At 42.3% G+C, this 16,229-nt stretch overlaps 1 protein-coding gene across 1 annotated transcript; it reads left to right on the top strand.

Moving 5' to 3' along the window:
* The first annotated feature begins 5,863 nt into the window (after positions 1-5,863).
* On the top strand, positions 5,864-15,510 carry LOC311263317 (uncharacterized protein). The gene is made up of 5 exons (XM_084363287.1): positions 5,864-6,527; positions 9,127-9,303; positions 10,820-11,029; positions 13,670-13,883; positions 14,261-15,510. Exons 1-5 carry the CDS (start codon positions 6,042-6,044, stop codon positions 14,437-14,439), a joined length of 1,266 nt encoding a protein of 421 aa, XP_084219413.1. The 5' UTR covers positions 5,864-6,041; the 3' UTR covers positions 14,440-15,510.
* Positions 15,511-16,229: the final 719 nt, after the last annotated feature.

Below are 16,229 nucleotides of genomic sequence, written 5' to 3'. Positions count from 1 at the left end.
GCTGCTGTGTTGTGAAAATGTTCCCTCTTCAGGATAAATGCAGCCATGTAATTGTTGAGATTTGCTCTTTTGTCTTCTGCAGCTGGACTAGTGAATGGGACTATTTTTAGCCATAATAGTTTTTTCATTAGCAAAATATATCTGCAAGGAAACAGTTTCTAATCGGGCTCTCTGTAAATGTGCCACAACATGCTTCGGTTATATTTTGGATTGCCTGCTGTGTGACTAATACGCCCATTAACAACGCACTAGTAAGATGAAAGTAGACCATCAAGGAATCGGTCAGCTCTTACTGTTTGTGCTGTACTGGACAGAGATCCAAGAATCCAGATTTGCAATAACTGATTGCAGATGGAAACCTTCCAGTAGTTTGCTAAGATGGTAACATCCAGCATCACACATTGACCTTATTACACTGAGTAACCATGGTGATCTGATCTGTTCCTTGTGGTCATCGTGTGTTCTCGGCTGCCTGAGCCCACGTCAGCACAGTTTCAGTCTGTCAGCTCTGAGCACGTCACTACTTGAGACTCAGCTGGAAGGGTTGACAGTTGGCAGTGCAAAAAACGTGAACTAAAGCTGGGCTTTCCTCTATAATTTCACACATTCAGTTGCAACATGTAACGCACGGTGAAGACGAAAAATATTCAACAATAAGGGTACAGAACATTTTGAACTCAACATGATGAATTTACACTGGAAGTTATTACATTTGTCCATGGACGGAGTCATTTATCTGCCTGTCCTTCAGATAAAGTATGCTAAATATTTTGGCTTTTGTCCAGTCTAATCTGTTGTGTCGCTGTCAGCTGCAACGTTTGCTTAACCAAGGCCTTGAATGAATGGTCCAATGGAAAGTATTTGCAGTTCTTTGTAAATTCACAAAGAACCTTGCCTGTTATCGTACCTGGGAGTTGGTGCGGGTTCTGTTATCTCCCAGACTAGGGAGGAAATATTTCATTTTAGGTTGACATCCCAGAGATTAAAAGGGAGCTAAATTAAATTTCTAAACCCAATAAACCCACAAAATTCACTTTGAGCGCGTAGAGGAACCATTGGAAGATTAATGAAACCATCAGCACACCATGGCACAGTGTTTGGTGAGACAGGCCATGAGAAACCCATTGTGGTGCTTTGGCAGATGTAACTCATCAGTCCAGAACACATGCTGATACAGTGGGCAGTGTGGACGTCATGTCTGGCTAGAAAAAAACACAGAGGGGGAGTAATTGTGGATGAAAGGCCATTTAGAGAGAACAAGGGAGAAATGGGCTCCCTGTGAAGAAAACCACTAAAAATGCATTGGATTTTGGATAAACTGCAGTAATAGGGTGTGCATGGTCATAGCAAGTGCTACTGTAAAATATGTCTCCGGTATTTTCAGTGTGTTTGAAGAGTTTGTACTTGAGCAGATAACCTAGGTATTATGCGCTTCATGTCTGCAGCATGAAACTTTCTCCACTGTTTGTATAAACCCTGAAGTTTATTATCAGACATGGAGGCAACCTCTGGGACCATGCAGAGAGCGAAAACAATTTTCAGGCTGTCAAAACTCTGGAGAATGTGAAGGTTTCAGCTGTAAAATGCAAACAAACTTGCTCGCTAGCTTCCCACTGGCATGTTCCCTAACATGTTAGCTTGCCACATAATGACTGTAAATCTGTCTTCTACATTCTTGCTTATGTAGCTGTCGGTCAGAGCGGTCGTACACCGTTTCCAAACGTTTTCCCAAAACTGAAACTTAATGGTGGGCCAAAATCAAGCAAGTATTTTATTGTTAAGATGCAAAATGATACAAGGATGTAAAGCTTCCTTAATTGACTGATTTCATGTGCAAAATGTCATTCTGCCTGCTGTGTTCAGATTATGAAAAATAAATAATAAGGGATCCCACATTTTTATCTCCCAAAAATAAACAGCAAATTGTCTTTTTTCCTTTTTTTCTTCTTTGCTAGAAACATCTGGCGGGCCAGAGTTAGCCCACAGGCCCCACTTTTGGCAGTCCTGACTCAGGCTAATTGCTTTCTCAAATGAAGTCCAATGAATAACAGTCATGCCATAAAACAAAACATGTCAGAGTTTTTAAGCCATAGCAACCTTTACTCCTGGAAATCAACATATATACTTTGTGTCCTGTCAAAATTGGGGCTCCAAGTACAATTTTGTTTCCATAGCAGCTGGCAGCAAATATGCAACGTTATTAAAGATAAAGGTTGTGATTTGAAAGCAGAGTTATGGGGCAAAAACTGTAAAAATGCAATGTTGAGGTCGATGACGTCACCAAACGGCAGATACAAATTGCCTAAGATGTCTGAAATAAAACATTGGTGTGTGCAGATAATATGCTGAAACTTTTAAGTGCACTGTTGGTTTGCCGGTCAGCCCGACTATTTCAGTTCTGTGTAACGCTGTATGTCGAATATTTTGCTCCTAACACTGATACATTTGGCTTTAGAGCAGCTGATGCGTTTCTGTGTATTTATCTGTGCACGATTTAAATCACAAAACATGATGTCCTCATTCATGCTTAGTCACTGTCTCTCTCTCCCCTCGATTGTCCTCTTCATTTAACTTCAACTTGTCCAAACTATCCGAAGCTTTTCTTTTAAAGACTGCAAACTAATTGGTGGCCTCATCCCTTTCTTCCGGCAGTGGCCCTGTATGTGGATATGCTGATTTAATACCGCCTGAACTCCCTGACAACAATGAGGGTTTGTCTTCATTATGCGTGGGCCTAATTTGTTTTTTTGTTTTTTTTTCTCTAATGACCTCAAATCTATGCCTAGCCCCATTACTGTCCATAAGATGTTGGCAAACTGATAAAAAAAAAACGTGCTCTCTGTGCTCCTTTTGTTCGGCTGTAGGATTGTGTCGGAGGAGGATGTGTGAGGGATCCACTCAGTGCCATTAACACATTCAAATCCCCAGGCTGCGTGGAAGGATTATCTCCATCGCCCCTGTGTAGTTGCATATATTAGCATGGCAATGTGGAAATCAAAGCAAAGGCGTCGCTTAATTGTTTTCTAGTGTATTCTTTCATGGAACATTATGTGAGGAGGAACTAGGGGGGAGGTGAGATACTATCCAACGAGCCTCGACTGGAGTAAACAAACGTGTAGAAGTACATCGTCAGGTTATAAAGGTTTCGTGCATTCAGTCAGTTGTGCTTTCAATTTGTCTTTGCTGAGCTGTCCTTTGCATGACATCTGTACTAAGATAAAAACAACACTTTAGTTTGATGAAACGATCATCAGTGCATCATTGTGGAATATTTCAGCTCATCATTTTGTTTCCCGGAGACAACTCTCCATTCATTTCCATGGAAATGCCTCGTCTGCGGTTGCGTGGCAGCTTGCAGGTCTTAACTGTAATTAGAGCTTCATTTCTCTTTTTATCTGACTGGCTGGACAGTATGATCGTTGCCAGGCACCTGCAGAGGTGGAAACCAATTACCGGTGGAGGCATGGTGTTTCACACCAATATGTCGCCTTCCCTTTGAATGTGTGTGTGTTTGCCTTCCTCCCCTCACCTTCTCCCTAGATCCCTGGCAATTTAAGTGGATTTGTGGATTTGCACACCTGTCTGTCATAGTCAGAGATGCTGAGGCAAAATTTTCCATACGAACCTCTCTGTCAGTCTCCTGTGAAGGCTTCGGCTTATATCAGGAGCCACTTAAGTAAATCGATGTCATCACCACCTTTAAAGTGCTCATTTTATTAGCAGGGCTCGAATGGGGCTTAAAGGTCAGGGCATTAGTTAAAATGCTAAACCTTCTGATGAATGTGATGCATTGGGGTCATTCAAAGGTGACAGCAGAGCAGAGAGGAGGAAAATGAAGGGAGGTGACAGAATGCTGTTTGTATGTAACACAATATGCGCTCGTTTATGCTGCTTCTTCATTTGATATTTGTTAGAGAGGTAGAATTTATTGTTGCTCTCTCCAGGGAATCATATCATGTCCCTTCAGTGCTATGCTTCACACAAAATAAGAACAGATACAATAAATAAAAAAGACAAAATTTAGTGAAAATGCATAAACATGTGCCTCGGTTCATTACAAAAAAATAAATCAAGACTAGACATTACAAAATAAGGGCACAGGGAGAGGTCTGCATAAACCACTTCACAGTGAAACTCCATCACAGTGCAGAAATAAGTTGAATAAAAATGGAGTGCGGCGTCACTGCCTCATCGTCTCTGTTGTACTGCTTTCAATGCTCCATTACAATCCATTTGCAGCAGCAGCAGCAGCAGCAGCACCACATGAATGCAGCTTTTCATATAAATTGGACCTGGACCTCTGAGGAGCCATCACCATGGTGAAGTGTGTTCATCGCCACTGCTCCTTTCAGCTGAGAGAGGACAGGTGGACTTCTTAACACAACACACACATGTCAACATGACTCACAATTCTTCCCAAAATGTAAAAAAGGCCTTTCACAATAAAAGGGAAAAAAACATTAACAAATACATATATTGTGTATGTATACTGTATAAGGATAAATACATACATATACATAATGAAATAGGATATACTGTATATGTGATGTATGTCTAATATTTACATATATACTGTATATATTTGTATGTGTGTTATTTTGTTTCATTTATCTCTTTAATGATCTATTTTATTCTATTAAACTCCACCCTACTCAATCAAGTTTAAATCCTTTGTGGCTCCACAGGAAGCTGCATGCAATCTAATAAATTGCCTCTGGTGATGTCAAGTTACATTATGGGTAATGTAGTCCCCTGTCTTTTTTTTAAAATGCAGTCCACTGGTCTAGCATTGCTCTCCTACAACACTGATAGATAGATAAAAATAGATAAAGCAGAACCAGAGATATCACCTGTTTAAATCCATGCATTCTTCTTCCTTTCCAAAACATGTTGCCTACATTACCCACAATGCAACCTAGCACCTGAGACTTCATGCAGCCTCCTCTGGAGCCACAAAAACGCTTCATACTACTTTTTTCCCTGTAGGCAGCAGTACTCCCCAAGACCTGTAAACACACTTTAATGTGTAAAACTGGTGGAGTTACACCTTTACACCCTTTTCTGTTGTTAATTCCGTGTTTTATTATAATTGGAGTTGTGCAAAATGTAACGCCAGTAAAGCTCAGTGAGTTGAATTGAAAGGAAAAGGAAACAAAAGTCAGATCAACCTTGGCCTTGTCAGTTTTAGTCAAGCAAAATGGCAAATACGTGGCTCACAGGGGTACCAGAGAGATTAGAGAGGATGTGAAGCAGGAACATTTCTTCTTTCACTGGCAGCTTCACACTGTTAACCCCTCAACATCAGATCAGATTGGTCAGCTTCTGCTTTGCACAGCACGGGTCTTCTTATTCCTAGGGGGACGTTATTGTCGGAAAAATAACAGTAGATGTCTTCACAGTTTGTAATCAGTCCTTTGGGATTATATAGCAGGCTTGCTGTGCTGCTGTCCTTGTAGAGAGAGAGAGAGAGAGAGAGATGGAATCGACCTCTCTTGTTTTAGCAACAGTAAATCAATAGTTTCTCAGAGTAAAACCAAAGCACATTGTCCAGGCCCTGCAGTTTGCTGTTACGCATCTATTGGATTTTAGGAAGGGGTGGGGGTGAATCGCATGCCTACGGTGTGGTTTCTATTGACTTGATGAAGTCCTGGCACTTTGGGAAATATGACACATTTAAACCTTTACGCGCGAACTGCTGATACATTAAACTGCTCCTTTTGTGCTGACGCTCTTCAGACACACACCTCCACTTCAGGGTAGAGAGAGAGACACACACACACACAGAGAGAGAGAGAGAGAGAGAGAGAGAGAGAGAGAGTCCAGCGTGCTGCAACAACTCCACTTGCAGCTGACGGAGCGGAGCGGAGAGGAGAGGAGAGGACGCATGTGGCACGTCGCAGCTGGTTTGGCTGGTGTGCATGGATGTAAAACAGCCTGCCTCTCTCTCTCAGCGGATGCACAGATGATGAGTGGACGCCGGGGTAATTAACGAGGAAGGATCGAGCCGCTGGCACACATCACAGTGTCACTCTGCTCGCGGTATGGACGGGCTGCAGGCGGAAAACGCTGGAGTTGGCGACATCGGGCAGAACGCGGAGGAGAGGTACCGCGCTCTCGCCTATGACACCGCTCTGAGCACCCTGGTGGCGGTGGTCGTGTACGTGGCGGTGAAGGTGAGCCTGGACGGCATCAGACAGTGGCGGGCCAGGATCTCGGTGCTCATCGTGGGTTCGGGACCCGTGGGGCTGACGGCCGCGCTGGTCGCTGTCCGCTCCGGTAAGGTGCTGAAACTGACCGTGCTGGATGAGAGGTACCGGACCGCCCTGCTCTGCCGGCCCCAGCAGATCGCACTGGATCCCCGCAGCGTGAAGTTTCTGCTGGGACTCGGGGTGGACTTTGACAACATGGAGGGCTGCTGGCACAACGAGCATTTCTTCACCAGGATAGGGGTGTTTCAGGAGTACCTGCTGAGCATCCTGGAGCAGAAGAAACAGAAGGTGGATGTCAAGGTGCAGCTGGGGACCAAGGTAGAGCCTCCTCACTGGTTCAGTCATCCTGTGGTTTGTGTGTAATGTGTCACAACTTGGCTGTAAATCCTGTTACACAACTTCAGAATGTATCAATAATACATAGACAGCACCGATCTGGAAATAATGTGAGACTTTGTAGAGAGGCGAGAGAGGGAGACTCTCACACTGCCTCATCTTGTAATGACTGTGCCTTCATAGTCTGTCAAAACCTGATCCCCCCTAAGTGGCAGCGGTCAAAGAGAAGAGGCTGGTGTGTGCCTCCACTTCAGCAGGGGTCTGATAGCTATCAGCAGCGATGGTGACAAAGATGCCTGTTCCTAAATCAAGAGCCCTCAGTCTCCTCAGGCTCTCAAGTGAACCCGAGCTGTCTCACACTGTAGCTCACTTTATCCTTTTCTGACATTTAAAGAGGCTTTTTTGCTGATCTCAACATGAGACAGTTTACCCTCCCTGAAACACACAGAACATGGTTTTTTTTTCTCACCAAACTGACTTTCTGTGCATGGATTTGCTCATTTACGCCACACATACTGCACAAACACTCTCCCTAAGCTTCTCCTCACACAACATTGTATAATGTCAGGCTGAAAGCGGGCTCATCAGTTGAAATAACCTGTTATGTAAGCTGACCTCAAACCCTGAGGAGAATCCTCGCTGCGGTTTTTTTAGGCCAGCGGAGAATAAAAGACGGAATTATAGTAAACAAAACCCAATCCATCATATTACGCCTTCCGTAATAAAATGGATTTTAAAATGTAATCCTGTTTAATTCCAAATGGTTCAATTACAGATTTCGACAGGGGATTGTGTCAAGTCAAATACCTATTAAATTAAATGTTCCTGTGTGATCTGGCGCCTGATTTCATAACACAACATCGAAAACACAATCTGCGATCGATGCATCAGGATAAACTCAAACGTGATCCCTGTTTTATTAAAACGTTGTGTTTATTTGTACAGGCCTTCACTGTTGGCTTCATGAGGGCAATAACATGAGAGAACACCCCCAATCTGACCTCAACTTAGGGACAATGACATAACCCACTAACACGAAAACCTCGGAGGAGTTTCTCAGAGAGAAGTGCTCAACGTGGGCAAACCGTGATTAAATGTTCAGTGAATATTTGTGTCATGGCTGCGAGCCAGGGACAAGACTTTGCTGCTGCTCTGCTGAGGTTGAGCTACATCCTCACTGTGTGGATGTTGTGACTTTGCTTTTATTACACTGTGATGTTTCTGTCCTTGGTGCTCATCATCAGGAGGAAACAAAGATATCTCAGCTCTCTCATGTGTGCGTGTTGCTGTGGCCAGCAGCTTCCTTCCTCCTCAGCTCCAGTGTCATTCCTGTTAGCTGCTGCCGTCCTCGCTGCCATCCAGTGACTCACCAACCTTTGTGAGACAGAAGACAAGGTCAAGAATGTCTTCGATCACAACAAACTTCAGTTTCGTTTACTGCCAACTCTGCCATTTCCTCTTGATTAGATAGGACATTGTGCTTGATGTATTTTTTTTTTTACTCTCCTTGCTCGTCGGTGCTTCAAAGGTCTGAGAATGCAAAATAGTCTAATACATTACCTGATCTCATAGGTGCTGAGCCACTATAGCTCCTGTAAGGCCCTTTTATTCCCCCTTTCAGCCTGTCAGTCTTTGTCCTGCTCCGTCTCCTCATATGCAAAGGCAAGTATCTGGTGTTTCACAGAGAGGCAGTGATGCACACACAGGCATAATAATAAATCTCTGTGAGAGACCCACTGTTGCCAAGAAAAGCTCAACCTCTGGAGCCCTTTTTAATGGCGTGTGTGGGTTTATTACAACACAACCCACCTGCGTCTTAGATTAATAGGCAGTGATAGAAGGATAAATCCAATCCTGAGCAACTCTAGGAGTATTTGCAGAAATATGTACATAGAATCAAATAAAGATGAGGAATAGTTATTGTTTTCATATAATTTAATTGATAATTTCCGTGAGAACTGATTGATCCTTTAAATTGTTTTTTTTTTTTTACCTACATGCGATGATTTCCTATTTTTCTTTGTCTTACATGATAGAAAACTGAATATCTTAGGGCTTTGGACTATTACTCAGGCAAAACAAGCTGTTTAAAGACACCACTCTGACACAGGAATTTACATATTACAGACCAAACGATTAGAAGATTAGAAAACAAAGAGCTGATTAATAAATGCAGTCTAACTAGCCTCGACATGTTAGCATTAAAACCAAATTTAGTTTAAGTCATTTTTAGCTACATCACAGAAAAAGAAAGAAACAAAAACAAACTATTTTATCTGTGCCATCTGGGCTCTGCTTGTGAAGAAGTCCAATATCTAATCGCAGAGTGTGGTACTCAAGCCCAGAGTGTCAAGTTGTCCAATCAACTTCATGGGTGAGATCGTATCGAATGCTGCGCTGAAGTCAACAAACAGCATTTTGAGGTGTGTGAGGACTGAGTAGAGGGCAGTGGATATGGCATCCTCTGTGGATCTGTTGGTTCTGAATGCATACTGGTGAGCGTCCAGGCTGGCAGGGAGATTTTTGATAACTTTATTTTAGAAAGTATGTATGATTTTTGTTTTATCTGTTGTTGTTTCAGTTTACAGAGGAATACCTGCGGCGGATCCCACAAAATAACTGGCCACGTGTGATCGTGGTGGCTGACGGGTCGTGTGGCGACTCCTGCTCGGTGCTGGGCATCAGCTCTGACTACACTGTGGAGTCCTGCCATGCCTATGGAGCTAACGCAACTATAGAGAGACTAGACCAGAGACAGGTCAGGACACACACACACACACATACACACAAGCTGTATATGCATACATGTACATGCACTAATGGATGCGTTCACTCAAGTGCACTCACCGAGGCAATAACCGGCGGGTTGGTGTTTGTTTAAAGACTGATGGCAGTAGAAACAGGATATTGCAGGATATTACAGTGAAGGCGACTTTATTTGGCCATATAAAGCTGATTTGAGCAAACAGTGATGTGCACCCGCCAATAGCAGCTGAACACAATATCTGACTCTCATATAAACAGCCAGTTGTCAGCAGACTGTTGGATCTCGGCCTTATTTTGATTTACTTATCGAATTTGATAAGAGCAGCTGTTGTTCGGATGCAGGCAGGTGATGGTGATGATAAAGCTTGTGATTCATCGTGCCCCCATGGCCAGACTGTCCCCCCGCCAGGTGAATATGATTTAAGATATCAAAACATCAGCTGCATGTTCCTCGCATTATACACCAAAGGTCACTTGGCATTATATAAGCAGATGGTTGCTTCGGTGATGACTCAGTGGTGTTTCCACTGAGGCCCACAGAAGACTGAAAAAGACAGTAATCACTTCTAAAAATGTGCCCACAATTATTGATTTTGCACATGAAGAAGACTGAAAATAAGAAATGTACTATTTGGGATATGGTGCACCACAGACAACTGAGTATTGTTGAGACAAACAAACATCACATCTTTGCTGGTCCACTGGGGACATTTAAAATGTAGACAAATGACATTTACAGCGGTAGTCTGCTCCTTATCCTGCAGATCACCAGACATTAGCCTTGACAATGACTAACTATTGATAATTATTTTGTTTATACAAACTGATTTGTGGAGACGAGAGGTTGCCTCTTTGATGATCTACGGTGACAATCGGCTCAAAAGAGTGGATTGATTTGGAGAAACAAATAAACAGGTCGAGGTGAAAAGCTTCCAGGCTATTATGAACTAATACACACACAGTCTCCCTGGCTATTTTATGCCACCATTACCATTCATATCACGTTCTCTCCAGTGGCCGTGTGGCTGCCTTTTATTGGCCTCTTTTCTCCCTGGCTGTTTCCTGTAGTGATTGAATTTACCTCCCAGGATATGACCCGCTCAGCCCTACCGCCACCTTCCATCCCTACCCAGTCGCCGGCGCTCTGTTCCCGCGCTATCTCCCTCGGCTGCAGTAACTGCTGTCTGATTCCCCTCGGCCGGTTTATGTCATTGAAAAGAAAATTGATCAATCCTGGCTAGAGGGGAAAATGCGGAGTAGTCAGTGCCAGATTGAACCACTGAATAAAAATCAAGCTGTTCTCAATCGCCACTCAAGTGACGACAGCCACACAGGCAGAGATGGTGTATCGGCCATGTTCTGTGTCTTTTCACCACATACCCATCAAGTATTTAAAGATTTAGACTCACTATACCGATGTCAGATGTGACACTAGCCTTGTTGCTGGTCTTTGCATTATTTTATTACATCTGAAATTATGTGATCCAGCGTCTCTTCTTTCTCTTCAGGTACCCACCCCTGAGATCCGTGCCCACAGCCTCTACTTCGACCTGTCCGCTTACGGAGTGGAGGCCCTCCGAGAGCACCGAAACCACACGACCAAACCCGGCTTCCACCTGAAGATCTACGGCACCTTCAGGAACCGCTACATGGCCCTCGCCTGCCCCGCCTCTGACACCAAGATGGTCCGCTTCCTCAGGCACACGGCCAACTCCTCTGTGAGCCCCTTCTGATAAAAACCTTTTCACGGCTTTGTATTGTGCTCGCAGCTGTGTTTTCATGTTAAAACAAGGGAAGGACAGATAATAACGATGCCGCCTTGCCTAACAACATATTAATGTCCTTTCATTCAACAAATGTCCTTAAAGTGCGCCATTGTGCGAGTCCATTAGTGTCCGTTTGTGAGTGTATAGTGTTTGTTTGCTTTAGTGCATGTGTGTGTTTAAAACTTAAGTATGTATGTGTCTGAGCCAAAGAGAGCATGAAGAAATGGGAAAGAGGAGGAGGAGAGAGTAGACCTCACCAGTGTGTGAGTGTGTGTGTGTGTGTGTGTGTGTGTGTGTGTGTGTGTGTGTGTAGAGGCCATCTGTACCCTGCTGTTACACATCAGTGAATAAATGGAGGGCAGGATTTTTTTCCTTCCTGTGCTCGACAGCAGGCTGTGGGTGCAGCCACAGTGCAACCGCTGTTTTATTCACACTCCAGGTTTTCATGTCAAGCACCGCCCCGGTCATGCAGAGCCTGTAGCCATAGCATGTAGTGTATTACACACAGGTATGTAGCAGCAAGACCATCCTTGGAGTGCTTGTTGCTATGTGGGTGGCCATTCAGATGCACTGTTACTTGGTAACAGATGACTGTGCAAGTATGGGTCGAAGAAGAGCAGAGTGGAGCAGAGAGAGTGAGCGACAGTGGCAGGGAGAGAGAGAGAGAGAGACTTGTCACTCAATACCTACAATTACTGTAGGATCGATGAGGAGGCACACAGCAGCACATTTTTCTCTTCTGCTCTGCATCAACATAAAATGATGATGCTCTTTTATGAGTCACCCCAGATGGAAAAAGGTGCAGTTGTTTGAGCACAGATAGTCAATTGTTTTTCGCCTTTGAAACACAAAAAATAGTCAAATTCAATAACCATCACAGTTTCTAAGAGCAAAAAATTAAATCTTTTGTCCAACTGACAGTTCAAAGTCAAAAGATATGCAATTTAATTTTACATATGACAAAGAAAATCAGAACATTGAACATTTGCTGCAACCAGAGAATCTTTTGCTTGTAAAAAGGCAGAAATAACTAATTTGATTTACAAAATAGTTGCCCATTAATTTTCTGTCTATGAACGAATGGATCAAATGAACAGTGTTATTAAAAAGCATCCAAAGTAACAATATTGTGTTAAAATATCACTTGAGTAAAAGTGAAAGTCACACATACTAATAGTATGTGAGTAAAAGTCTGAAAGTATCTGATATTAAATGTACTATCAAAACTATAACTAAATGTTAATTATACATATATTTAGATGTATCTACATGTACGTCATCTACTTTTGCTCATGTAATCTGCAATGTAGTAAGTAACTAAAATGATCAAATAAATGTAGTGAGTATAAAGTACAATATTTGTCTCTAAAATGTGGTGGAGTGGAAGTAAAAAGTAGCACAATATGGAAATATTCATGTAAAAAAAACAAAAACCTTAAAATTGTACTTATGACCAGTACTTCAGTAAATGTAGCTATTTGCAGAACTTGTAGAATCAGTCATGACGCATCGTGTTAATATAAAAGTTAATATGTCTCCTCAAGCTCAAAGCTCGATAAACACTCTGAATAACTCATCTTAAAAGAATTGTGGTTGGATTTTGTTTGGATTGAGTTTTCTTGTGAGCTCTGAGAGGCGAGTGGCCAAAATAAATCTGGTGTTTCATTTTCAAATTTCAGTTTTTTCTCATTTTTACAACATTTTGCCACGACAATTTTTTAAGTAAGATATGTTTTTCTTTTTTCTAATCCTTAAAAGTTTTAGACACAAGGTACAAACGGTATATTGTGTGATAGAAAGCTACAGTGTGCACCATTACTGTCATGTCTTTGGTTTAGACTACATGGAAGAAAACGTGCGCTTTTAGTCCGATGTGGAACATTTGCTGGAGGTGAACTTCATCCTCGTCCTCCATCCCCTGTGGCCAAAATGAGTATTACGAAAACAAACGCTTGATCAAACGAACCTGCTTTTTTTCTCAGTTGCCTCCATAGATGTACATTAAATCTCATGTATCTCATGCACCATTAAAAGGGGTATAAAAAGAGATTAAGCACTCAAGAACATGCTTAGAGTCACATCCTTTGGACTGTCGTGGAAAATCTTCACAAAGCCTTTCACAAAGATCTGCACGGTCCAGCTGCATTAAACAACTTAAACAAATCGTCCTCAGGCTTGTACAGGCAACCGAGAAAGAGAGAGAGAGGGAAGGTCTCATTTTTCACATCACGTTACAATCCGCTCACATATGGCCAATAAAAAAGTGATTAATACATGTAATTTGCTACCAACTGTTCCACAGAGCCCCTTTAAATTATTGCAGGTGTCAGTATTCTCTGTATTTCACGGGGGACTTCACCACCGAAGACCCAAAACTGTGTTTTGTCTAGCTACAGTTCAATTGTGGCAGCTGATCAAAAGCAATAGAACTGTAAAGTGCTGAGCAGAGCCTTCTTACATGTTTTACATGTAACTGTGTTCATTAGCAAGTCAATTTACAAGAAGATGAGGTTAAAAATAGGTGAACTTGTCCTTTAATGATGCTACAAATGATGAAAAAACACTCATATCTGTCTCTGTTTTTCTGCCCAGATCATGAAGAACATCTTCCACCAGTCCTTTAACGCCTATAAGACTGACATAGAGCCTCGTCTCAGCGACCCGACACTCCACCACATGCAGTGCAGCCGCCGCCTCTTCGAGGTTCAGCTGTCCCACAGACGCATCAGCGCCGCCTACATAGAGGGGGACAACGTGGCGGTCACTGTGGAGGGGGAGGCAGCACGTGTCCTCAACTTCGACACAGGTACACATGTCTATTAAACACCAGTTATTGCTTTTCACGCTGAGGGTAAGAGGAGATATTTGATGTGCCATCTCTTCTGTCCTCAAAGTGTCGCTGAAGGTGAGACATAACATCAGAGCCCTATTAGCAGAACAAGGAGAGAGAAGACGAGGAGAGGATACATTATTTTTTATGTGTGTGTTGATGGGTTCGTGACTCAGTACTGCACCCAGTGGACTTTCATGTGACGCTCCTCTGGTTTTTGTCTCCATGTTTGTTTTTGCGCCTCATGCTCTTTCTCATGACTTCAAGGCGAGTCTAATATGTTTTGGACATTACTGTAATTATTTGATGCATGTAAGATGTCTGTGATTTATGTTTTTCCCTGTCCTCTCCAGGTTGTGGGGTGAATCTAGGTATGCGCGGTCTGGAGTCAATGGGGACGTTCATTTACCGGACAGCCATCGCAGTGGACCAGAATGATATTCTGGAGGCGCTGTCGGCTAAGATGCAGCACTCCAGACAGGTGGCTGAGACCTTCAAGCAGACAGGCCTGGCTGAATCAATGTATGAATGAAACAGAAGGACGACCTTGTGAATGCATAATGCCACCTAGTGGATTATTTGTGTTTACAGCGAATGTTTACAATGAATCATGAATGTGATGCTGGAATGGACCCCTGATGGTCATGAATTGAGTATGAGCTGTGAGCAGATGGATAATGGATGTAAACATGTGACCATAAAGCTTTGTGACACACAGGGACTGGATGTACTACACATTTAGTACATTGCATTTGAAGATGTTCAGGCTTTCAGGTTTGCAGGAGCTAGCTGTTGCAGAAAGAGATATATAATCTCTTACAGCTGCACTGAAACAAAATACAGTGACTGCTAATGCACTGCACTTTGGATTTAGATTCCTCTGAGCAGTGTGAGAACGTAGCAGGAGTAGTTGGATTAAGTGAAAGCTCTGTGACCTTTAACATTTTCTTCACTGTCGTCTTCTCCTGTCATCTGGGAAAGAATCGACTTGATTTCAGAAATCTAGTCGATTGTGCTCTCTGGACGTCACATCAGTGGTGCCGGAGGAAGCGAGACTGTGGCGCAGCATCGACCGCTAGTACAGAGAAATGTATAAAACTGTTATTGTCAATGATCTAACAGAGGATGAAGTGAGGAGGCAGCTGCTCCAAAGTGTTATTATCAAGCCTTTTTGTCTTTGTGTTTGTTTGACAATGTGGTGATAATTGCGCTGATGACGTTCTGAAGTAATTGCTAGATTGGCCTATTTTTGTGTGCTGCCTTGTAAATCAAAGATGTTTTTTGGCATATTTCAAAAATGTAGGGCACTGCAACTGGATTATTGGGCCAAGTGTCGCATTAAAAGTTCAGCTCGCTGGTGTCACATTCTTTTTTATCCGAGAGGACTCAAGTATCGTGTCTCAAAGTTTATTGTTTCAGACGAAGGGTTGGATACGCTGATAATGTCCTGCTTCTGTCAAAGTGCCAATAAAGAAGGTGATTTGTCGGTGATGTGGATGGTCTTTACATGAAACCTTTTCATTTGTTTAATTAGAAATTCAATGCAATTCAATAAAGAACAAGAGCAACCTAAATGCAGATGCTAGTCAGGGCTAGTACAAGAAAAGAGAAATGTATTTAGATTATTGAATTAACTTTTGTAATGTATGCATCAGTGTTTACAAAAAAAAAAATATGATTATGATATGATTGAGGAAAATGTATTAATTTATTACATTTTAAGTGTAATTTAAGATAATATAATGACATCCTTAAAAAGAAGACTGATCTCTTCTGTTCCATCAGTTTCTAATTGCTCTGGATCTTTATTCAGATCTTGCTACTCTAACAATTTTACAAGCTGCTGTGCAAACCATTTATCTGCGAGCTGTCCTCTGTGCAGCATCCACGATGGCTGAAATGAGGCAGTACTGCCCTCCAGTGGTGCAGCCTGTCTGTTGCATCTACTAAGTCTTAAACTTGAACCTTTAACCTCCTAGTCCTGTTTTTGTCAGCAGGATGATTCATTTGATATTAAATGTATAAAAGCAGTTGACCCCTCAAAGATAAGTTGTCAAAGAGACACAATGTCTCTTTGACAACTTATATTTTGAGGTTTTTTTGAAAAGAACAGTTTGGAAGAGTCTTTTCATTTTCTTTCCAGCATACCTCTACCTGCCCTCTCCTTTTACATTATAAAATGCTTTATAAACTCATAAACGTATTGTAAAACTATCATTGTCAGACATGCTTATTATATTAGCACAGATTTAGAATATTGATTGGTTTGGAAATCAAATATAATTGATATCGGGCTGACAAACAATAGCAAGCAAACATTTC

This window comes from Pagrus pagrus (assembly GCF_965226575.1).
Source record: "Pagrus pagrus genome assembly, chromosome: 10".
In the NCBI taxonomy this organism is placed as follows: Eukaryota; Metazoa; Chordata; class Actinopteri; order Spariformes; family Sparidae; genus Pagrus; species Pagrus pagrus.
This window is presented reverse-complemented; position numbering and strand designations above follow the sequence as displayed.